The sequence below is a fragment of the Stegodyphus dumicola genome, chromosome 10, assembly GCF_044657685.1.
Source record: "Stegodyphus dumicola isolate Sdum_Otavi_A_Nest chromosome 10, ASM4465768v1".
Lineage (NCBI taxonomy): Eukaryota > Metazoa > Arthropoda > Arachnida > Araneae > Eresidae > Stegodyphus > Stegodyphus dumicola.
The window spans coordinates 67,898,538-67,924,808 of record NC_140777.1 but is presented as its reverse complement, the minus strand read 5'-3'; the positions used below and the strand labels follow the sequence as shown (position 1 = coordinate 67,924,808).

Sequence of the window (26,271 nt, the reverse complement as noted above, 5' to 3'; positions counted from 1 at the left end):
AATAATGTTATCATCTCTTTTTCCCTCTTTCTCTAAAATTAGGTTGCCTGAGCAAACTTACAGACAGCTGAATCCGGGCAAAATAAAACAAAGCATATTTTCAAAACAGAATAGAATAATTATTTAAGTAAGAAATAAACCACGGGGGAAAAATAGAAGGATATACATCTTTAATTTTTATTTAAACATGTGCAAAATGGATGATCAAATTGGAATAAAAACTAAATCTATTATTGCAAATTCAAGTAAACACATCTGGGATATTCTATTGCCAAATAAACTCTAATATGGACTCCTTTATAGAATCTACCATGTACTACTTCTACTGAATTCTCCTTCTATACCTTTCAGAATTTTCTTGATTATCAGTCACATTTTCTTTCAGTACGGCAGTTCTTGAAGTTTTTTGTCCTTCATCCAGCTTTCACAAGCCACTTTATATACCATACCTACCCGAGTGTGAGTTGGTTTCCTTTATAAGACCACATGGTAATTTTGAAGATGATTTACGATGTATATATTGAAAATATTTTACATGAAAAATGATTAAACCATCTAAAGGTGGTCTTGAGGCGAAAATATATAAATATAATTTCTTTTCTTTCTTTCTTTTTTTTTATTTTTTTACATACAAATCAAAGGACAAAATATATGTTTTTTGAATATTATTTAGGCATAAAAGACGACTGTGGTTCTTCAGAAGAATATTTTAAAATGAGTAAACCACTTCTTAAATTTGATCAATGACCCACCGAGCACTGTCCATGTTCAGTGGAGAACACTTTTGATAAATACTTGGTATGGTTGGTTTATTTGATTATGGCAAAGCACTCGAAGGCTATCTGCCTAAAGGGAAAGATGCCTTCCTGGCTTTTAAGGGAAACTGGCTTATATACACATTGCACACGGGGATAACCATGAAAACGCCATGCAACCAGCTCCTACGCAGAATTCGAACCTCGTGACCGAACTACCAGTATTCAGCGACTTTACCGCTCGGCCGCTAGTTGGCTTTGATGGATACTTACCTACTAGACAGTACTGGTTGGCTGACACTTTTGAATTGCTTCTTATATTAACTGAACGTTTTTAGCATATTTTAATGCTTTTTATTCCTCTTAGTATCCTTTAAAATTTTTATTTTAAATTTCATATGCTTATAAATCTTATTTTGTAAGTTTTTAATTCTCTGTGTGTGCTGTGGGCTGTAAATTCTAGTGAATAATCCTGTTTTAGCAACTGCTACTAGGAACATTCATAATAATAATAATAAAATTCAGCCAATAACATTCGTGAAAATGTGGGCTTCCTAAATGGTGCAGAGAGAGAGAGAGATCCTGTAGCAACAAAGGCAGCCAAGCCCTTTTCTTTTAAGATCTTTTTCTCGGTCTCTTCCTATTAAACACTGAGTAAGAAGCATTAATGCCGGAAATAAGAAAGGAAGTAAGCAGTTAGTCAAAAACACGCAACAGAATGAGTGGTGATTCACGGATCGAATCCTTGCATGTTAGCATAATCTCCCCCTCTTCCGCTAACGGTTCTGCTTATTCTAAATATCATACAAAACTTAAGGAATTTCACATTCATTTTTAACAAGAAGAAAATGATATTAACTTCATGCGCAGTGCTGTAATTAAAGTTTATAAACATGAATTATTTTTTCGTATATAGTTTTCAAATAGCTTCGTAATACATATGAGAAGAGAAACGAAAGGGGGATTTAGTACTGAAGAATCGAGAGAAAAAAGTGGTTCTGAAGGACAGGATATGAGAGATAAGATACCGTACCCGGTGGTCAATGATTCAAAGCAAAAAAAAAAAAAAAAAAAAGAGTAGTGCTACAGCTGAAACACTAATAATTGGTAAACTCGGTTACTGCTTGGCGTCATTGACAACTGAAAAATAAATGCATTGTGAAAGACAAAAATTAAAAAAATTATCAGATCTATTTCCTGAGGAGAATTAGTTTTACCTGAAGATAAGAAATCTTGTTTTCCTCTCTACAAATACGTTGCGCTTTTCCTTCGATTTTAATATTAAAAAAATTTAATCGATTCTAATATCAAAAAAGATTTCATCAGTTATTAAATGCCAAAATATCTTATTTTACGAAAGACCTTCGTAGAGCGCAAGTGGCCTTTTGCTTACGAACATGTGGAACCAAAGTCTCATTCGTTCGTGAAAAATTAATATGCGTGTTACCTAAAAAAACAAAGCTGAAGTCAAGGGAAACTGTCACAAAAGGATAAGTTTTCCACAGACGCTGAATTCATTCGAAACTTTATGTCTAATCATGTTAATGAAATGAAATAACAACCGCCTGTAAAGCAAAGTTAGAAAAGATAAAAGTAAGATTTATTCTTGAAAGTAGGATATCTTATCTTTTGAACTCCCGCCTTGTTCAATGAAGAACACTGCAGGAAATAGAAAAACGCTGCGGTGAAAGAAGAATGTAGTCAGTCTTTCTTTAGGAGCATAAACTAGCATCAAATTCCTAACAGATGTTAAGGAATCATCGCTCTGTTTGAAATGAATTACAGAGGAATGAAAAGGTTTAAAACCAACCTTTTTATTTAAATCAGAACTTGAACATAAAATTCACGTCTCGTGCTCACATAATCAGCCAATTTTTATGGCGATGCAACTTAAAGTAACAATCAAATTCAAGGCTTTAAATGAAAGCTAGTAGTCAAGACTACTCAGTTGAACTCTAACACTAAGTTGGCTCAGAACTTCAACCGGCGTGTCAATTTAAATGACGGCAGCTGTAGCGCAAAGCCGTATAATTGCAACCTTATCAGAGTTGACAAAACGAAATAACAGAGCCTCGAGACGCAGAAATACGCTCTGTCCTACAATCTAAATACTCTAACCCATTTACATTTCTGTCGAGGAAAAGGAAAGGAGAAGTTATAGTAAAGGCTGAAATTTATAAATAGCTGGTTAATTCAAAACAATAGTAACCTTTATAAAGATACAAAGTATTTAATTACAAAACTTTAAAGGTTAAACTAAATACATAAAATGTTTCAAACTTTTATCGGGCCTGTTCTACAAATTAGGTTAAATGAATTGGGGCAAAGCAACTTGAGTGCTGTCTGCCTTTGGAGGGATGCATTCGTGGAGGACCTTTCTAAAGGGTTTTGGCTCGTATCCATGTTACGCAGCCTACGGAACTCCCCTTCTAGAGGATATTATTTCTTTTTCCTTTCAGAAAGATTAGTCCCTTTTACACCTTAAAAAATGGTTGCCTTGAGAGGTTTTTTTTCTATTTCACATATCAGTATTATTTGCACTTTTCCGACTGTTACATGCTTTCAGTTTTAGACCTCTTCCTTTTTTACTTTACTTAAGGGCAGTTGGAACCCCAAAATCTTCAAAAAATTGTGATTTCGGATTTTTGCATTTTCAAATTCTCTACATTTTTATCTTTCTAAAAATACCATTCTTTAATCTCTATGAAAATTAGAACTGTAAAAAAAATCTAGTTTTAATTTATCACCTACTGCTTTGATCAATGAGGATTTTTACATAAAAACGCGTTTTTCTCCAAATGTGATTTTTTTTTACACTCGATGTACCTTTTCTCAGAAACTACTGCTCAAAGGTATCTAAACTTTTTATGGGTTATTTATTAGGTTCCCTAATATTTATTGAAATGAGCTTTTTGTAATAAACTTAGAAAAAAAAAATTTTTTTAATTTTTTTGTGTGAGAAAAGTACTAAATTTTACTATGCCTAACAAAATATTCTGTAATTTACTCTAAAATTCAAAATGCTTCAAAAGCTCATTTCAGTATAATCAGATAGGTATACTTTAATTACAGAAAAAATTTCAACCTTGTATCTACAGCAGATTTTGAGAAAAGGTACATCGAAAATGGCCAATTTAACATTGTCGGTATAGGGGTTTCTGATACCCCTTAAATTAATGGGGAACTCTTTTAGCTTTTATTACAGCTAATATGAAAGCAATTACCATTGCCTGTAACAGACAAATTGACAGATATTAAACGTCCAGCAATCTGCAATTTTCTGTCATCTTCTTTTTGAAAATTCTTTCTAGTCTAATTTCTAATGCATCCTCGGCTTAATCCAATTTTTTTTTTTTTGCAATTCCAGTATAGTAAAAAATTTATACAGTAGTTTATTATTATTGATACTATTTCAAGCCTCAAAAACATTTCTTCCTGTAGATATAATTTTTAATAGTATTTAGGTTTGTTTAAGTTCCTGCAATTGTTTTATCTTCTATCTCAAATCTTGAAAAACCACACATATATTGGAGCCAAAGCTTCTTTAAGATTTTCGCGTACTACGCGTAGATACGTTACATGGTGAAGCACCCATTATGATAATGCTTTCGTTTAAATTGAAATTTTTCGAATGTTCCTTCACAGAAATTTTCTATGCTTCTCCTGTAACTTTTACTGTTTACGTGGTGTAGCTTGTATAAATAAATGCCATTAAAAGAAGTATTTTCAGCAGTGTTCAGATTCGGAAAAAAAATTTAAAAATAAATGATTGCCTTAATAAACTAGGGTGGAATATTTGAAAATTATGCATATGATCAGATGTACTTTCTTTGAAACCCGTTTACGCATGGTGGCGGATTAAAACAATTTCCTTTTGTATTTTGTAATCAAAATATAGTGAAGAACGATAAAAGCTATTATGGTTTTAAGCCTAAGTTTTATTTTCATCAAGTGAATTTAGTTATTGATCACACATGTAAAATTTTGAAACTGGTGTTTTTCTAAGATACAGCTTTAATAGTTAACTTGCGAAAGATTTTAATTACAGACAGAGCCTTTATACGTTTTATACATGATATAACATTAATTTCACATTTCGCAGAATGATCACTTATTCCTTAAATACCAATCGTTGATAGCTCAAATGACTATGCAACAGAATGCGGGAATTCTTGTTAGTATCCCAGACTTCAAATTCTTTGTTGAAATCCAACAGATGCGATACCAATTTTTCAGATTTATAGATATTTACAGAAAAGAATAGGTCATGAACATCAGTTTTCATTGTGTTGTTTTTCTAAGTGAGAGGTGTTTATATTATTAGTCCAAATGGGCAATTTGCCCTGAAGGACTAATAATTGGCATTTTAAGTTGGTTCACTATAAATGTCGGTTCACATTTCAAGTATTTCCACCAAATATTATCGCCCTGTATTTAAAGAAATTAAATAATGAAGGATCTCCATAAATGTATGCATGTTTCTCGTATTGGGAAAAACCAACGATACCTAGAGGCATCCAATTTTGAATAACATAATCTTCTACCGAATATGGGCATTTGGAAGCGCAAATTTGAAATTTGAAATTTGTTTTATTATCGATTTCATATTTTGTAACACTTTACGGAATTTTTGATTAACAAACTCAAGGATTTCAAAGCGAGCAATGGCAACACTGTACAAAAAAAAATTGTCTCCAGCGCGCGAGACTGTGTATCGGAAATTCTAAAGCTTTGCTTATTTTAAAATTCTTTTGCGGTGTTGCTGTTGAACTGAATTTTATGGTTTAAGTGTGAAGAACATGATATTTAGTAAATAAAGGTAACACACAAAACGTTAAAGAACGCCCGTTTGGGCGTAATTGTAAAATCAGAAAGCTCTGAGATTTTTTTAAAATTTAAATTTTTTTTTTTTTAAAATTTTGTATTTTGTTTAGTTATATTATTCTCTATTTTTTAGGTTTCGCCAACGTTCACATATTCCATCCACCCATTATAGACAATGAAGAAACCTTCATAGATGTACAAATCGACTCAACATTGGAAATTCATTGCAAAGGGAAATATCCTTTGCAGTGGAAAATTCAAACTGAAAAGGCTAAAGTAAGGCATTTTTATTAAAACTGTCTGGAAACTGTTTCATTTAATGAAATGCAACATTAAGATTTTGTTTGAAGTTCCGTCTTATCTTCTGTATAAGGGAATCTTTCTCCTAAAGAAAACAGATTAATGGTAGAGAAAAACAAAATCCTAAAAGAAGGAAAAGGCTATACTAAATAAATAGTATTTCTTACTTATGGTATATTACTAAAGCTAGTTTCGCGAATCAAGAAATATCAGCAATAATCCTTCGTGGTTTTTGACTTCTGCGCCGTGAGACAAATTATAGTAATGATAGTTATAATAAATTATCATAAAATAGTTTTGCATGCTTTCACGAAACATGGGACTATGTATTGTTATGTTATGTTTCCTAATAAAGTGAGTGTAGGAAAATTCAGTTAATTAACTGAGCACGCATTCAAATACAAGAGCATTCATTAAGTATTTGAATACTTAGATGAATAAATCAAAATTTATAATATAAATAATTATTTACAACGTTATAGAAAATGCATTGTTGCAATAATTTGTAACACATATATATAAAACATTTGGAAGAAAGAGCATGCTAGCGATGATCTGTGTTGTAGGTACTGCTGTAGAAAGGAGAATAAGACTATAAAATCAAGATAGCGTTGCAGTTGTCATTAGAAAATAAACTAATTGTGAACAAGAGGGGGGAGTCAACATTAGAAAAAGATACAACAAAATCGTTTCATTATAAAACTAGTTTATCTATTATGATTATTATTGGTGGTGTCCTTTGGATGCTGTTTTAAAGCACAGGGCCTCTAGGGATATCGAATTCTCTCATACTTTAAAACATCTCTTTGCATGACCGGCACATGAGAGAACATCTCAGTGCATGACTCAGTCAGCAAATTCAAACCAAGTTTGTAAAAGTTCCAACTTAGCAAGTTTGCAAAGTCATTAAAACATGAGACTCCTAGCGGACACCAAATTCTCTCATGCGTAAGAACATATCTGAGTTAATCAATAAATCCATTTCATCTTTGCAGTTTCAAAAGTTCATGTTTGTAAAATTTCTGGCGAGGACTTTAAAAGTTCTCTCCTGCAACAGAATATTTCTGTGCATAATCCACTGCATTAAGTTCAAGTTTGCCAGTTTAAACTAAAAGCATCTGTCTAGAGATAATTAAACCTTCTTTTACGTAAGCAGTGCCTGCCGTGAATGATACGCAAAAAACTACCATAAAGCAACTACATGTTTTTTAAAATGAATAATATTGAATAAGCGCTAAAAATATCAGATGCCTTTGATTCACGTGGAATGCCATATTACACTTTTCATTCAAAAATTCCAAATCCACTGCGAAATTCTTCACTGATGTGAAGAATTTTTATTGCAGAGGAAGCTACAGTTCCCAATTGATTTAAAGTCTCTGATTATGATTTTCTCATGGAAAAACCGTATTGCTGCGTGCGTACGAGTTCGTAATAGATTGAATGCACAAGTTTGATAAAAGGTTAATAAAATGTATTCTTATCAAAAGAAATACTATAACAGAATGTTGGAGCTTTCCAACAAGATAAGCATACAAGTGTTCAAAATATCACGCAATAATAACCAGTAGTTATATTTTAAACTACTAAAAACATTAATATACAACGCAGTTCAACAACCGAGTTGAGATGTTCTCTCTCTGGCTTTTTATAGCTTATAATCGGCCGCGCGAGATAGTTCTAGAATATTCTGCTTCTCTAGATTTCTGGAAAGCAATAAGAGGATGTAATTACGGTTACAGCTAACACAGTGGTCAATTACATGTATTCAATTTCAATGCAAATTAAAGAGATACTCATTTATTAAATGTTAAATGCACGTTCTCTTGTATTTTTGCTTTTTCAGCATAGCTTTCTCTAAATATTTGTCTCATGCTACATTGCACAGGGAAATACTACAGTTTTAATTATAATTACACTAAAAATATATAACTAAATACAAAATTCGTAATAGTATAATTGGCCAGGAGTTATCTTTACTAACGCTAAAGGGAAGAGAATTCTTTACAATTTATACAGTTGCATCTTGCCTCTATGTAAGCGTTCTAAATATATCACTACAAACCAACAGTTACAGCGAACTACATCTAAGTTTATTTTTTAAGGCAAAGATTTCTTTAGGATCCTTCTTCGAAACTAACGATTTATGTAGGGTAGTCGCCGTGTGCCATTTCGTTAAGAATATGCTCTCTTTATATTTAATGCCTTGTTAGCCCAGAAAGGCTATTAGTCTCGAAATGGCATTTTGCGTCGAATCGCTATAAAAGGCTGTATCACTTTTCAAACTGTTCCCACTAAGTATTCTCTTCTTATATTAAATTTTAAGAAATTAAATAATGAAGAATCTGCATGAACGTATGTGTGTTTCTCGCATTGTGAAAAAACAACGATACCGAGAGCTATCAAATTTTGAATAACGTAGTCCTCCACTCCAATATGGGCACCTGGAAATCCGAATTTCGAATTTGTTCTATTATCTATTTCATGTTTTTTAAACTTTAGCGAATTTTTTATTAAGAAACTCAACGATTTCAAAGCGAACAGTGGCAACACTGTGAACGGAATAAAACATTTTTATCTTCAGCGCGCGAGACTGTCTATCGGCAGTTCTTAAGATATGCTGCTTTTAAATATTTTTAGCCCAAAGTGACATTAGCCCAAATCATCTCGAAATGTGCATATGTGTGTAAATGAACTCCCCCTTCGGGCGTAGTATAAAATCTAAAAGCTTTCAGATTTTCTATATATATATATATATATATATATATATATATTTTTTTTTTTCAAAATATGCTGTACAGTGCAGTACTTTTTCTTGTTTTGTACCTTCTAATTTTTCTTCGGAAGACTGGTGCTTTCCTCATTATGCTCCCTAGCTCCAGAATTATGTAAATTAATGATGAAGCTACATTAATTGCCTTTAGGCAGATTTCATGATAAGAGTTAAGAAAAGATGTAGTTGATTGATTACTAATTGAAATTAATTGTGGATTTAATATTATTTTAATATTATAATTCCATCGCAGACGATTAACTCGATGATACATTGGGAAAGCTTTTTGAAAGACTGTTAATATTTCGTAATGGTATTTAAACTTAATAAATTTATGTAAATAAAGATTAAATATATAAAAGTCAATTAGTATAGAAGCCAGAACCATATTCTTCAAGATGTTAGGTGTTTTTATTGCTGTGAACTGAACTGTTCGACTGCAAGCTGAAGTAATTTTGTTTGATTTCAGATCAGTATAAACCCCAGTTGAAATTTAAATAAATTAGAATTCTTTGTTTTAAAAATTTGTTAGTTCAGTTACATTTTATTGTTTGGATCACAGACTGAAAGTTAGATACAAAGAAAGGCTCAAATTTAGGAAGAAAAGCAATTCAGTTCTTAAAATGTATTCTGTTACTTTGTTATAAAATTTTTAACAATGCATTTTTGTTCTTTATTAAGTTGTTTGTTATTTTTACTTCCTTGTACGAAGTAAAGGAAGCATTGTAATCACGAAAAATTCTGGGTATCATATTTCAACGAAAATATCCATTTTGACTGCTATCGAATGCAATTTAACGACGTTTTTGCCTGACATCTGTACTTAAGGACAGAGTAAAGGAGTCTTTTTCCTCAAACGAATTATAAAACTGATTCGGAAAAGATTTTTTTGTGGCCTTCTGTACGTATTTATGTATGTGTGTATGTTTCTCGCATAACTCAAAAACGAGTAGCCTCAGAACGTTGAAATTTTGCATATAGGACTACTTTAACATGTAGTTGTGCACCTCCCTTTTTGGTTTCAATCGGCCACACCAAAAGTATATATATATACTCTCTTTGTTACTCGGCTCAGTGAGCTTACTTTTTTTTTAATCCTTATATGTTGGTAAATTTTTTGCTTTAAAAAATGATTGAATTATGTTATTCTTATTTTCCGGTTAAGGTTTTTATGCCTATAGCTTCAAGTCAATGTTAGAATTGTATAGATCTCATCTCTTAAGAAAATCGTTAACGCATTTCCTCAATACCAAAAAGAATGGCAAAATGTCTGAGAGAGCATAATATTAATACAGACTCATATCTTCAAATTGTGTCTGCTTTGCAAACTGAATTTGATTCTAGTTTTTGTTGACTTTGCGAATTTAGAGCCTATTTTAAGTTGTAGAATTATCAACAATTTAAAAGTTGTTCAAATGTTGCTAAGCTTAATTTTTTTTTTTTTTTTTTTTTTTTTTACCATAGCAGCCATATTTGTTTATATCTGAAACTTAGCAGAATAGTGAATTAAGTATTTTTGCATCTTCGGTGTCTTTTTGCCGAGTGGGTCAAAAAGAAAACTTTCAGTTTTGTGCACGGAAAAATCTGCCTTCATTTCCGTTGGCCGAATTGTTTGTTTTTGCGTAGAATTTGAATTGTAAAAATTGTTTTTTAATTGTTTTAACTGTATATTTTTCTATATTTTTTAATTTTTCATAAAGGTATTTTGAGATTTTATGTATTTTTGCCTTGTCGGGAAGTGAGAGCTGAATTAATTGAATGAGAAATATATCTCTAACGAAATGCGAAGAAATAAATTTAAATGAAATGCAAGAAAAAATGTGTAATATTCCGTACAAGGAAGACATGTGGTATACACACCAGATTTTTTAAGTTATAAAATGGCTTATACGGACTATGCCATAGCAAAACTCAGCCCTTTTAGAGGAAATAAATTTAGTTATTACCTTAACCGGAAGATAAAAATAACATAATTCAATCATTTTTTAAAGCAAAAAAAATTTACCAACATATAAGGATAAAAAAAAAAAACTGGGCTCACTGAGCCGAGTAACAGAGAGGGTATGCAGCCGATTGAAACCAAAAAGAGAGATGCACAACTACATATTATAGCAGTTCTATTACAAAATTTCAACGTTCTGAGGCCACTCGTTTTTGAGTTATGCGAGCAACATACATATTTGGATATTTAATACTTAAATATTTCTTCCTCGCATATTGATGATTTCTGAAATTTATGTTATAAATATTCGAAGAAGATTTGTGGAAAACGAGTAATCTGGAAAATACCTTGGAGTGAAAAATTATTAAAAATCAACAGGAAATTTTAGTCATTTGCAGAATACAGAATTAGCTATAAAATTTAGGATTCCTTCGAAGTAGTGTTGTCTTTCTAAATTTTTTTAAACTTATGTTGTTTCTATTTAATATCTTGCCTTATTGAATTCAACACTGTTGAAAACGAAAATCTGAATTGCAAGAAAATCGAATTACCCTTCCAAAAATTATTAATAGCAAATTTTACGTTAATTTATTGAAGTTTGCAATCCATATTTACTTAAGATAAATAAAATATTGCTCTTCTGATACAAATTTTATAACTCCGGTGCTTTTTATTTATTTATAGTGGTTACTGCATTTTTTTTGTTGCATATTTTACAATTGTGACTAATTTTTTACATGAAAGAAAAAAAAAAAAATATGTATCTTTCTTTGAGATGACTTTTCTTTTCCCCTTTCTTTTTTTAATTGTCAATAAATTTGAGAAAACGTAAGTTAATAGAAGAAATAATTTTCCTTATTCCTATGAAAGAAGTTCATCAATTCTTAAAAAAACAAAGAAATTAAAGATGATGACTCATAAGAATCTTTAAATAAAATCAAATGAGAGGAGAACATGAGTTTAGTAATTGTTGCTCGATGTACTGCTGTCATCTGTCGTGTATTAAGCTGTTTATTCAAGTGCTGCCATCTATTGATTATAAAATTATACTTTCGGCTGTAGTGCTGCCATCTAATGGCCAAATCCTATTTATCACAGGCTATGAGTCTTGCAAAGATTTATTTTGCAAATTTAATACTGAAAGAATTAGGAAATACTTCTTTGAACTGTATTGATGTCATATTTATGGACTAGATCAATTTAAAGTCAATATATAGAGGAGACTATTAAACTGCTAGCGTACTATTATATCATTCAGGTTCTGTCGTTCTGACAGAGTGCAAGCAGAAGCCTCATGTTATTATTAATATTTTAATTAATCATGTGCTTAATTTTAGCGTATAAATTCAATCACTAACAAAATATTAAAATGTATATTTTTGCTTACATTAACATTCTGAAAAATTGAAATTTTTCTTCAAATTTATTTAACTTGCTGTGTATGTGTTTTTCTGTATCATGAAATTTTAGAGCTCAAAATAGATTCATTCGTACTCGATCTAGGCTCCTGAATTTTCCATGGTAGGCGGAAACTCGATGGCAGCAAATTTTCCTATCAATCAAAACGGAATCCAAGATTTTTAAAATTTTCTATACGTCACTTTCAGCAATATCTCAGAAACAAAACAATATATTTTAAAAAATTTTAGAAAATATATGAAATTTAATCTTCTGACTTTTCGCAGAACTTATACACACTTGGCTGCTATCTTGAAATTCATAGTTTTTTATTACCTGAGGAAAAAAGCAATGGCTCGATTTACTGCCTACACAAATCCCTTTAAATGTTTTCTTAACCTTGAAAAGGTAGTTACAATCTTGTTGGATTCTCTAGATTGAATTCTCTACATTGAGTTGGATTCTCTACATTGAAATAGGAAATAGATTAGCTTTCAGAAACACTTTTTAAATAATAGTTTTATCAAAAAATGCCAGATAAATATTCAAGAAATTAATAGTTTTTAAAGGTACACAGAATTTAGAAATATGAATTTTAAAAAACTAAATACAAATTTATTGTTTTGTTAACTATACAAAAAAAGCCCACCAGCGGCCGAGCGGTAAAGTCGCTGAACACTGGTAGTTCGGTCCGAGGTTCGAATCCCGCGAACGGGCTGGCTGCATGGGTGTTTTCGTGGTTTTCCCCATGTGTAACGTGTATACGAGCCAGTTTCCCTTAGAAAGTCCTCCACGAAAGGCATCCCTCCTCTTAGGCAGATAGCCTTAGTGTGCTTTGCCATAATTAAATACACCACACCACCACACTATACAAAAAAAAAATAAATAATTTTTAAATAATCAGTAAATGCTTCTTCCTTATCTACATTAGCTACAGGGGCGGAAATGGTTACTTTTTATTACTGCCATTCTGAGTTTTTCACACAGATTGTGCAATAAGTATCGAATAAAATATTTTATGGAACTATTAAGAGAAGAACATGACACATTTACTGTAACGTCAGTTTGTTGGGCTTCACATGGTAAATAACTTTAATTTGCAATTAATTTTGTGCACATAATATATATAATTTTTGCAGTTCAGCAGTTACCAATGACAATATTTGAACATTTTACATCCATGTACGAAGTGAAGGAAGTATTGTAATCGCAAAAAATTTCGAGTATGTTATTTCAACAGAAATATATATATATATATATATTTCAACAGAAATATATATATATATATATATATTTGGACCGTTCCTGAATCTATTTGGACGATTTTTTAGTGACATCTGTACGTACGGAGAGAATAAAGGACTGTTTTTACCAAACTGGATTGTAAAATGGATTTAAAGTGATTTTTTCGTGTCGTATGTTTGTATATATTTCGCATAACTCAAAAACAATTCGAACGATGCAATATTTTACATGGCAGTGATAGTTTTGTCCTTCCCTTTGTTATTGCAAACGCCAGAACCAAACGTGTCTCTCTCTCTGTATATATATATATATATATATATTTGTAAAGAAAAACGAGCAGAAAACTTTAAATTATTGAACTTCAAAGTTCATTTAAAAAGGATTTAAGATATAAAATCTTGCGCTGTTGCTACAAAGAATAAAATTTAATTTAATAAATCCAATTAATTAATTATAAATCCCCTTTTTTATCCACAGTACCCATTTACTAAATTTCACTTCGCATTTACAATTTCCGACAAATAACGAAATATAGCATATAATATAACTTTGCTTTGCCAGTCTTATACTAATATTTGGGAAAGTTTTATGTTCCTTATGAAAGAATAAAATTATAAGAAATTTGACTCCAGTACGACAAAATTTGACAAGGATACTTAAATTCAAACTTTTCAGGTTTTGATGTCATTTTCAACTTGCCTTGAGAAATAAGTTAATTAAGTTAGAATAATTTGAAGAAATAGGTTTAAATGAAATGCAGCAAAAAATGTGTATAATTCATAAGGCCGTAAGGAAGGCATGTGTACAGACTTTTTTATTGCTGCTGTTACGTTAAGCAAAAATGACTTATGTATTGTTACGGATTTTGTATTTAGTTGGCTATTTTTTGTACAATTGTAATTAAAATTATTTTATTCCCCCGTGCAATGCAGCGCGTGGCGAATTTTAAGAGAAAGCTATGCCGAAAAAGTAAAAATACAAAAGCACATGCATTTAACATTTAAATAAAAGTTTATCTCCGAAACTGATATTTAATTTGAATAAATGTAATTGACTTCAATGTTAACTGTAACCGTAATTCTACGCTTTTTGCTTTCCAGAAATTGCTAGAACTCTCTCGTGCGGCCGATTTAAAAAGCTATAAAAGCCAGAGAGAGAACATCACAGATCATTTGTTTTAGTGAGCTGTTGTTGTTTACTTAGCTGCTGTAAATTTGGATAGGATTAGCTTTCTCTGCGCTTTGGATAGTGTTCTATTTAACGTTTTAGTAGTTTAAAATATAGCTACTGATTATATTGCGCGATATAGTGATATTATACGAATATCTTTGAGGGAAAATCCTGCGTTTTTGTTATTTATTCTTGTGATAAGAATAAATTTTATTAACTTTTTATCGGATTTGTGCTTTCGATCTATTACGAACCCGAACGCACGAAACAGTATTTATTTTAAAACTCTGTATGATTTCATGTTTAGGATGATAAGTGTCTTCTATATGAATAATTTACGTAATCAGTGTATCTGAACTACTTTCTGCAAAAAGAGAACGGTATTAATTGGTTGAAATGGAAAAGCTGCTCTACTTTCCTCTTTTAAAATCCTACATAAAGCATTTTTTTTTTTTTTTTTTTTAAAGTTTTTCATGGAATTCTGCATCTTTAAGATCCTTGAGTTTAATACTACCATTCTGGAATGTATATATAAACGTGCATGCTCACATTATTAGTTTGTATTTTGATAAATGAAAAATAATGTATCTAAACATCACTACCATACCAACACTTGTAATATCTGTAAGAAATTTTTTTGATCAACAGTTAACTTAAAGAAACATTAAAAATGCTTCTATATTTAAGTAAAAGTATTATTATCGAATCTCTTTTCATTCCTTTATCACGACATCAATACTTTACCAGATTTCTCGCCAAATGTGGCAATTCTGCCTTCCCTTGCCATTTTATGGCAACCCTAAAACTGCTTTGCGGGGAAGCTATCTTATCGCGTTTACATTTCGTAACAGTATATTCTTATTATTTATATAATAAGAAATATATTATTTATATTTCTTATTATTTATGTAGTACTATTTTACAACATTTCGTGGAGCTACAGCTCCTGGTAACTTTTTAGCAAGGTTGCTGCAATGTTCCTACCTACTACTATTCTTTCGTAACAGTATATTTATATATGTTCTCAAATCAGCAGCAGAGGTCAGAAAATACACAGCTGTTTTTTATGTATATTGCTTTTAATGGTTTTTACAGTTGACGCCTCCAACTAAAATGGGGCGCCATTTTCGTCATCATCTGGATAAAGGTGAATAGGTCACATGCTTCGCGGTAGTTGATCTTTAAATTTGTTTGTGGTGAAGGAGGAGAAGAATGTTAAAAATTATCGCTTTTCACTGCGCATGTGATGTAAGTGGTTAATACGTTCGGTTAGCAAGTGGAAGAATTTTGGTTTGAATCCCGGCGACAGCACAATTGATTTTTAATGGTTAATACTTCTAATGCTCTCTATAATACACATATGATGAATCAAAATGGAAATTCGTAACATATTTTCAACTTTGGAAAATAAAAGATGATGAAGAAGAAATTATCTTATAAAATAAAATTTTAATAATAGTTTAAAAAATAATATTTCGTCTTAAAATTTTAATGATAATCAGGATTTTTATTGTGTAAGCAGAAAGTATAAGATTGCTTTATTATACATTTTTCAATGTATAATACTATAATGTTTCTAATTACTTTAAGTATGCTTGACTTCGTAAAACCTAGTTGAATACGCAGCGACTTATCGCTGAGGCCAAGTGTGTAAGCGACAAAGTCTAGAGAAGGTTTAAACTCACTCTTTATTATCTCAAACTAAAAGTACAGTTGGTCCGTTTCTCAGGCTTACAGAAAAGCCTCCACTTGGGCTTCAAATCAAGATAAGAAAATAAGAAACTGATTTAATGCTAAACTAAACTGAACTTATGGGAATCTGTACAAAATTATCTAACATAGATGGCCCTCAATTAAATTAACCGACGAATATCAGCAGGCACGTTCAATACGGGAGGGTAGTTAGCTTTAAACAACGAAGGCCTAACGGCAGACACGCGCCACTAAGCTCTTCTCCTGAAGTAAACGAAACTTCCTTTAAATACTCCTTCTACCTGAATTACATGTAAGGCGATGCTAAAAAGTTATTCTTGTAGGGAAATGTAAATGCGAAACAAGAATTTAAAGGAAAGGGTTTCAAAATTAAAAATAACTATTAGAAAATTAAGATAATCATTACAATACAGTTTACATTTTTCAAGATATTAAAGTATATTCCTATATTTATTTGAATATTGCAATTTGCAAACACTCGGAAAAAAATTTTTTTTTTCAGCTCTGACTTTAAATTTTTATGTCTAATACACAATCGTTTGATGTTATTATATTTTCATCACCTATGACCTATCATTTTCTGCTCTGTTTATGTATTTATTTCCTTTTCTTTACCACCAGGTTAGTAAAGAAACTGATAGTCGTCTCTCCATAATTTCATCTGTAAATAATTCATCACAAACTGTAAATAAATATGAATCAACACTTGTACTGAATCATGTAGACTTTGGAGACACTGGAACGTTCATCTGTCATTACACGGGGGCCATAGATTTTACCTCACCTATAAATGTGACATCTATTTATGTTTTTGTTAATGGTAAGTAATTTTTAATTCAAGAGAGTAAAATTTTATATAAAATTTATTACAGGGGTTAGACAAAAATATGGAAACACCTTTAAAAAAACATGTTTCTTTGCTTAATATGGTGTAGGAAACCCGTTGGCATCCAAAACAGCTTGCAGTCTTCTCGGAATGGATAAATACAGTTCCTGTATGTTTGCCAAGGGAATATTATACCATTCTTCCTGCAAAAACGGTGGCAAGTTCAGATAACGATGTTGGCGGTGGATAACGAGAACGCGTTTTCCGTTCCAATGTAGACCACAAAGGTTCGATAATATTCAGGTCTGGTGACTGTGGCGGCCAGGGAAGATGGGACAACTCATCCTCGTGCTCCTGGACAATGTGAACTGTGTGAACAGGGGCTTTGTCGTCTTGGAAGACACCATCACCATCGGGGAACAAAGTTTGTACCATGGGATGAACTTGATCGGCCAAAATGTTCACATAAGTCTTGGCAGTCATGTGCCCTTACACAGTTATCATGGGGCTAGCAGAGAATCACGATATGGCTGCCCAAACCATAACAGAATCCCCGCCATGTTTCACTCTTGGCAACAAGCAGTCTGTATTATAGGCTTGAGATGGCGTTCTCCAAACGTAAACTCGGTCAGAAGTGGGAAACAATGTGAAAGAAGGCTCGTCAGACCATATTACTCGCTTCCACTGCTCTGTAGTCCAGGCTTTATGACTTAAACACCACCTTTTCCTGTTACGGGCATTAGCATCACTGATGAGTGGATTCTCAATTGCAGCACCGCCAGCAATTCCCTGTTTATGAAGCTCCCTTCTAATTGTTTTGGTATTCACAGGGTTCGGTAACACAACATTCATTTCAGCAGTAACTTTTGCAGCTGTGGTCTTCTTATTTTTCGTCACAATTGCCCTTAATGATCGTCTGTCACGATCACTCAAGACACACTTTCGTCCGCGGTGTGATTTAGCAGATGATGTTTTTCCGCTTTTCAAATATGCGGAATAAATCTTCGATACAGTACCTCTTGAAACATTAAACACCTCGGCTACCTTCCTTACGGAAGCACCTACCATACGTGCTCCAACAATTTGCCCACGTTCGAAGTCTGTTAACTCTGACATAAAGCAATGACAACCTCACATAACAGTACTCCGACAACAACTGAACTGTTTAGCACATTTACGAAGTTGTATAGGTGGCGTCAGTAGTCAAAAACGCCAGTGCCACCTACATATTTCATTAAAATCAATCTTTCTTTTCAAACATGCATTTCACAAGGTGTTTCCATATCTTTGTCCTTCCACTGCATCAGAACAAGTGATATGAAGTAAAAGCTATGATTCTTTGATTTTTGAAACTGCGTTTAACAATTAGGAAGAATTCTCTTGCATTCTTTTTCGAATGTAAATATTATGATATTTAGTTTGGATTTTAACATTATTTATAAATTATAAAATGTTATTATGATTATACAATAGTTCTGCAAAAATTTTACTTGATCTAGAAAATTAAATTATTTAATATATATTTTAAAATCGGTAAATTTAAATTTAATTATTAGATTGGAAAATAATTATTTACATTTCAAAGTATGGAACAAAGAGATAACTCAGGTCGCTACTCCTAAATTTTATAAAGCTTACTTTGCACCAGGAATCAACAATAATAGTTTCCAGTTTATATTAAATACTTATTGATACGAATGCTGTTTAAAAAACATTGCTATTCTCGGTAACCAGTGGAATTTAATAAGAAATCTATAAAACACTGAAAAATATTAAAACACAAAATTAACAGGAGGTACTTCTACTACTACTTTATGAGTTGGCTTTGTCGTTTCCCATAGCTCGAAGACTGTTAACAAGAATCAATTATGTATGCAAAAGTCATGTTTCTAGTTTCTAAGAACATTAAAATAATTCAGATTTATAATGCGTAATTTTTACACTAGCGAGAAACTTATAACATGCAAAAGCCAAAGTTAAACTTACAGCAAGGAAAAGGCACAAAAAAGGTATACATATATCCAAACAACAGTGAAATATTTGACTTCATCATTATCAAAGAGTTGGTACGGTTTTAATCCCAGCATACTTCTAAAATAACATTAGAGAACGTGACAGCTCTCTTTTTAGCTTGTAGTTAGAAATAATTAACTTAACTATCTGCAGAGGGTGTTAGCGTATGTTTTAGACAATTTTACATTGCTGTAAAACATTTTCTGCTTGGAATTGGGTTTTTTAATTGCAGCTATATTTTTGAAAGTATAAAGTGTCGTCTGCTACTTGACAGCTGTGTTTTCGTGCAAGATATCGATTTTAAAGAAGCAGTGGATGGAAGGCTACGTTTGTGCTCTTTCCGAAGAAAATTATTCGCAGCTAGTTATCCAGAAAAATTGTTAAAGTCATGACTTTTCAGTATCTAAAGCTACGATAGGTAATTGGCAACAACAAAGGAAAAAACGCCAAAATTTAGCTTCAAGTGGGAAAATGATTCCAAATACGGATACAAGAAAAAACAGAATGTTTCGAATGTTGCAAAACTGTGATCTTTAATGTTAAAAGAAAATCCGTGAAATAAAAGGACAGTTGCAAAATCACTAAAATGCTCAGTGTCAAATGTAAACAAAGGGATCAATGCTGATTTTAAGCCTAAAAGGCGGAAAACATAAAGTGCATCGTCTTTCTGCATCACATATCGCCGATCGCAGAACGCGCTGCAGAATTTTTTATGAGGAACATTTACCCGGAGAAAAATGGAAAATTGTTGTCACAATAGACGAATATGGGATGTATTTAAGTGACCGCAATAAAAAAGAATCCTTTTATTATCATCAAAGAGGAGGAAAAAATTCTTAAAACATGGTTTAAGGAATCCAAAGAAATTTTTTTATGATTGCTGCTGGTTTTTCATATAACGGCAAAATTAAAATAAATAGAGTGGAGAAAAATGTTGAGACCAACTCCGCATATAATCAAAAACATATTTTATACCCAATTTTTAAATATGAAATACCTTCTCTTTATACACAGTGTCATTAATCCGTAGAACTGCATCAAGACAAAGAAAACTGCGATACGCCAAAATTTACTGTTAATTTCCTCAAAAAAAAAAAAAAAAAAAAAAAAAAAGGAACAAGAAACGTGCTTCAAAGCTGTACCTTCACTCATATCCCTACTAAATCTCCTGATCTATCACAAATATATTTTTAGACTTTTGGGCTTTTAAAAAGCGGATTGTCCAAACGTTAACCTACAACCTCTTCAGACTTTGGAAAGCTGTTTGACAGCAATGGGATAAAATATATCTTCCGATACAAAAGGTTTATTGTTTTGGAAATTACGGTGTACGAAGGTAGTGAAGAATAAGGTTATCAAATAGAACATTTTAAGAACATAAAAATTTTAACTATTTCCGTAATTACAATGAAAATCGTCTAAAAAATGTGCGAGCAGCCTCTATACACACGAACACCTATTATACACAATAGTCGAAAGTGACATTTTTTTAAGGAAATTAATTCCATTTTTTTACCTTCCTATTTTTTAATTTATCTTTAGTAATTGTTGTAAAATTAATTTACAAAAATCTTTATCTCTCAATCTTAGATCCTGTGCATCTGTTTGTGGAAATCTCAGAAGCAATAGCTGGGCATCTACTGGTTCTACTTCAACAGCACCGGAAAGGAGTTATACGCTGCCTTCCAACTAATTCTAGAACCAATGTTACATTATGGAAAACAGAAGGGGATGATGCTTATGGGGAAATGGTTGAACTTGGCCCAGATGTGACTTTCGATCCCAGAGTTGGTTTCGAAATTCATTACCCAACTTTTTATTTCAGTGGATTATTTCAATGTAGAGCTTATTTAGGGAACGTACACCAAGAAATAAATTTAACTCTTATGTACATAGGTGAGTATTTTCCCTATGCTTATATAGCGTGTTATTTATTATATGTAAAGTAAAGATTATAGTAATTGTACAGAATATAAGGAAATGACTGCTTCAGTTTTAGTCAATGTATGCAATATGTACAGATATAGATACATATGTGATTGCATGTAGAGAAAACTTTATGGTTAACCTTTTTCCCTTTTTTAGACTTTGCAATATTTTAATGTATTAATTTGAATTATTATTTGTTTACAATTATTAATATGATTGTTTGATTAATATTTTAAGTTAAATGAAAATATTACTTACATTCATTTTAAAAGTATGAAATTTTTGTATGAAAAATATATTTATATTATTATTGAAAACGATTAAGATCTGTGAAATAATTACTCTCCCTTTTTAAAAAGTAACCTTAGCTTTGAAAAAAAAAAAAAAAATCACGCATTTGAGAAATTTTCTCTCTCCTTTCCGCATGCTTTCGTTGTGTAACTGGAAGCACACTCGACGCGTATTTGAGAGGTTCAGGATTAAAGTCCCGGTGAGGGATTTGCCCGTTTTTCACATCTCCTGTTTAAAAAAAAATCCTTACGAATTTGCAGCTTTCTTGTGAATGTTTTAAAATGTTATTGAGAGTTCTAGTTATTCATTTTTAGGATTTTAATAAGCTTTGTTAGATACTGAAGCTCCTGATGGATTTAAAAGGAAAATTGTGTTAGCCCACTTTTAAAGAGATTGCCTGAATTCCAGTCAACGTAGCTCCAAATATTTATCCTGTATAACAAACCTAATATTGTAAAAAAAAGGAAGAATAGTGTCGGAAAACACAAAAAAATCATGCTTGAATATGAAATCTAAATGCATATATATTTATTCTGGATATATGATCAAACACGGTAATTCCAGGTTTCTTTCAGAGATGTGGTTTCATTTCATTTTATTTTATTCTTAAAATAGAAAATGGGGCATCAAAGCTTCACTGAGGCAAACTTCGCCGAAGGACAAACTGTGTTATACCATTGTTTAAATTAGAAAAACTTCATATGTGAAATACCTTTCGATATATCCAAGATACTGCATTTCATATTTCATTTTAGAGGAAAAGTTCGAGACTTCGGTAATGTCTAATTATTAAATAAGCCAGATTATCTCACTTATCAAGATAAGGCGGCGGACAATTTCGTAAACTTAATTTAACCTATTGTAATAATGCAAAACTTTAAACAAAGCAAAAGGAGTAACTCTACAAATGCAATTTAATGACCGGAAACAAAAAAATAAACTGTAAACTGTGCAATTTATTACTCTTAATCAGTTGTATTTTGCAGTCTTCTATAGTGTTGTTGCTTGAGAAGTCCAGAGTTGGAATACCCAATTCCTTCTATAAACATCATTGAAGAGAATACTACTTCTTATACTTATGATTAACTACTTCTTCACTACTTTGTAGTTATTACATTCTGAAAATTTTACAAATGTATTAAATACTGCGGAAATCTTGAGCCCAGAAATATTAATTAAACATTCTTTCTTCTCACTTTTCAACTTGTTAGTATAACAGCAAGGTTTTCCACAACTAGCGCATCTTTAGCATCTTTAGCTATTTTATCTATTCAGCAAATTTCGTCTTCAGAAGATATTTCCTCAACAAGGCCTTCTTTGACTATTTTAATTCATTCATCAAGCTTCCACAACTGAGCCACCTTTGACTATTTTAATCCATTCAGGAAATTTCGTCTTCAGAAAGTGTTTGTACAACTGGCTCATCTTTGGCTATTTTAATCCAATCAGCAAATTGCATCTTCATAAAATGGTTCCACAACTAGTTCACCTTCGACTATTTTAATTCACAACAAATATCGTCTTCAGAAATTGTTTTTACAACTGGCTCATCTTTGACTGTTTTAATTCATTCAACAAATTTCTTCTTCAGAACGTGTTGCTACAGTTGGCTCATCTGTGGCTATTTTAATCCATTCAGCACACTGCGACTTCAGAAAATGTTTCCACAACTAGCTTTACTTTGACTAGCTTAACTTTAATCCATTCATCAAACTGTGTTTTCAGAAAATGTTTCTGTAATTGGCTGATCTTGGACTTTTTTGATACATTCAGCAAATTTCGTCTTCAGAAGGTGTTTCTACAACTGACGTATCTTTGAGGTATTTCAATCCTTTCAGCAAATTTCGTCTTCAGGAAATGTTTCTATAAACAGCTCTCATATTTGGAAAATCTTTAAAACCATTAAGAAAAAAAAGGCATGAGGAAATATGTACCAAATCTGTAATAATATAGAAATTAAGATTTTTCTAATAGTTTAACTAGGATAAATTATTACAATGAACACACATCCTTTGCGTATTTATAATATGAATATTTTCCAACTCACTTAAACATGAATAAGTTCTTTTTGTTGAAGTGAGACTAGTGTGAAGACTAGGTTACTTTTATTTCGGATTTGATATATTGTGCTTTTGAAAGTTAAAGCTGAAGATTTGATTATATCAATTTAACTTTCGTTTTAATTGCAGCTGATACGTCACACAATCCCCAGCCATTTATCGATACTGCTGAAGCTCAACATCCTGTTGTGAATGGAACATTTAAACTGAAATGCACAGTTAGTGTGGATCCAGAAACCAGACTTTTTATTGATTGGAGCTATCCAAACAAAAATGTAAATATTAGCTTTCGTATCTGTATATTTTAAAATGTATAAAGTACATACAAAAGCAATCATTCGATTTAAGTTGTGCAGACACATTTCGATAATAAAAGTTATTTTAAAGTCTACAATTAATATCCAATTTTGAGAAATTTGTAGATTTTTAGCAATTAACTAAGCATGAAATTGTTTGATTAGTGATTAGTAAAATTAGATTTTTTTAGTCCAAAGGGATTTGAATCCCGAAGGACTATTAGTTTCGTTTTGGCATTTTGCGTCGGACGGATAAATGTCGGTTCACTTTTCAAACTGTTGCCACAAAATGTTAGAGTCCTGCATTATATTTGAAGAAATTAAATAATGAAAAATCTGCATAAATGTATGTATATTTCTCGTATTGTGATAAAACAACGGTACATAGAGTCATCGAATTTTGAATAACGTAATCCTCCAACGAATAGGAGCATGTGGAAGACCCAATTTGAAATTTGAAATTTGTTTTATGATCGATTTCCTATTTTTTAAAACTTTGACGAATTTTTGATTAACAAACTCAAGGATTTCAAAGCGAGCAATGGCAACGTTGTGCAGAAAAAACATTTTTATCTCCAGCGCGTGAGTCTCTGTATCGGAAATTCTAAAGATATGCTCGTTTTAAAACTATTTTGCGATATTGCTGTTGCACTGGATCTTATGGTTTAAGTGCGAGGAACATGATATTTAATAAAGAAAGGTAACACACAAAATGTTAAAAAACGCCCCTTTGGACGTAATTTAAAATCTGAAACATTTCAGATTTTGTTGATTTTTTTTATTTTTTATGATGTTGATTTTTTTGGGGCTACCCGTTTTATAAATATAATTTAATTTAATTATGTTGTAAGGTTTATCCTAAGTTTTTAACAGTTATCATTAGTTAAAGCTACTTTCCTGTCCCTTCTATTTTCAGATTACAAATTTCCTGACAAAATGTATTTTTAGAATCGCGGGTAATGCAAATGAAGGAAGAGCAGTACTTAAGTCGAAGTTCCACCGACTTCGTGAGAGAGCCAGAGATTCTGACTAGCCCGCGTTCGCCTTTTGGCTACACTCTCTCTAAGCTATTACTACGCTCGGCCGTATTTCAGGCCCTTGATAGCTTCGCCGTTTAGTTAGCGTTTAATGGGGCCAACTCCTGTAGAATTTTGATAGCTTCGGCTATATCATTTTAGTTAAGCATTAGTTCAGTTTGATTTTCTTAGTACTCTTGAGTTCAAGCCTAAGTGGAGGCTTTTCTGTGCGTCCTGAGAAAAGGGCCATCTGCTAATTCTTATTTTAAGCAATAAAGGGTAATTAATCCTTTTTGAGATTACGTTTCCTGAATTAAAAAGCGATTGTTCGCTTACCAGTTCTCAAGGTTCCAAACACATAGCTGTAAATTCAAGGTTGGAACCCTATATTGTTTTGGCAACTACGAAAAATTCCTTGTCAAATGGCAATTAGAGTGTAAATATTTACAATGTTTTGTTACAAGTACTTTTCATTAAAGTTCGAATGGAACATTTCTTCAATCAATTCGAACGGAAAATTTCTAAAACTTCCATCTCGAATGGGATCGAGTCTATGTCTATAGAAAGGCGAATAAAGAGTATTATAATTTAAATAATAAAAAAAAACTTTTGAAAGCGTTTGGGCTAACGCCTCTTCGGGCTAAAAGTATTTAAAAACAACACATCTTTAGAACTTCGGATAGACAGACTCACGCGCTGGAGATAAAAATGTTTTATTCCGTACAGCGTTGCCACTGCTCGCTTTGAAATCATTGAATTTTTTAATAAAATATTCGCTAAAGTTTTACAAAGCATGAAATAGATAATAAACAAATTCGAAATTCAAAATTCGGGCTTCCAGGTGCCCATATTCGGGTGGAGGACTACGTTATTCAAAATTTGAAGGTAGGTAGTGTTGTTTATTCGCAGTGAGAGAAACGTACATACATTCATGCAGATTCCTTATTATTTAATTTCTTTAAATATAACACAAGGATAATATTTGGTGGTAACAAGTCGAAAAGTGATTCGAGGCAAAATGCCATTTCGAGACTAATAGCCATTCTAGGCTGACTCCCCTTTGGGCTAAGAAGCAATTGTTTTTCAACAAAAACTAAAGTTTTATTCCTTATCAATTGGTATTCTCCCATATCAATAATATCAATAATTCCATCCATAGAAGTTTAATGTAATACATGATAAACCGTTATTAAAAACTTGATTGCTGTATTAAAGTTCTACTCTTTACAAAAGAATCAGAGCTAAAAAAATTGATTTAGTTCACCATTTCGATCACGTCTTTTCAGATGCTAAATATTATTATTTCAGAACACAGGAAACCGCATAAATGAGACAAAAGCTCTTTCTCGGCAGAAGAAAGTGAATGGATACATGCATCAAGAAGTTACTACTTACCTGATTGTGAAAGATGTTCAACCTAGTGATAGTGGTACTTACGTATGTTCTGTAACAGATCATTCACAAAAAACGGGAAGAGCAGAAGTGAATATATATGTTTTCAGTAAGTTTAATTTTTGTGATTGTTAAAAATGAGCTGGATATGCTTGATGAAAATTTTAAATATTTTAAGATATATTTAAAGTAAGAGTAATATATTGTTTTCCTTTGAAGTAAATATTAAGAACTAACTGATCAATAATCTTAGTATATTTTTCAAATGTTTAGCTATATATATAAGATTAGCATGTCTGTTCGAAGCTCATTTTAGGGAAACAGCATT

General features: G+C 31.7%; 1 protein-coding gene across 2 annotated transcripts in view; it reads left to right on the top strand.

The window, feature by feature from the left end:
- LOC118199018 (vascular endothelial growth factor receptor 1-like) overlaps positions 1-26,271 on the top strand; it is a 137,167-nt gene that overhangs the window by 61,238 nt on the left and 49,658 nt on the right. For both annotated transcript variants that reach the window (XM_085825047.1, XM_085825046.1), the window contains exons 2-6: positions 5,713-5,855; positions 16,742-16,940; positions 20,550-20,855; positions 23,369-23,514; positions 25,860-26,052. In XM_085825047.1, the coding sequence (XP_085681173.1) occupies positions 5,713-5,855; positions 16,742-16,940; positions 20,550-20,855; positions 23,369-23,514; positions 25,860-26,052 (987 nt within the window). The remainder of the gene's footprint in view (positions 1-5,712; positions 5,856-16,741; positions 16,941-20,549; positions 20,856-23,368; positions 23,515-25,859; positions 26,053-26,271) is intronic.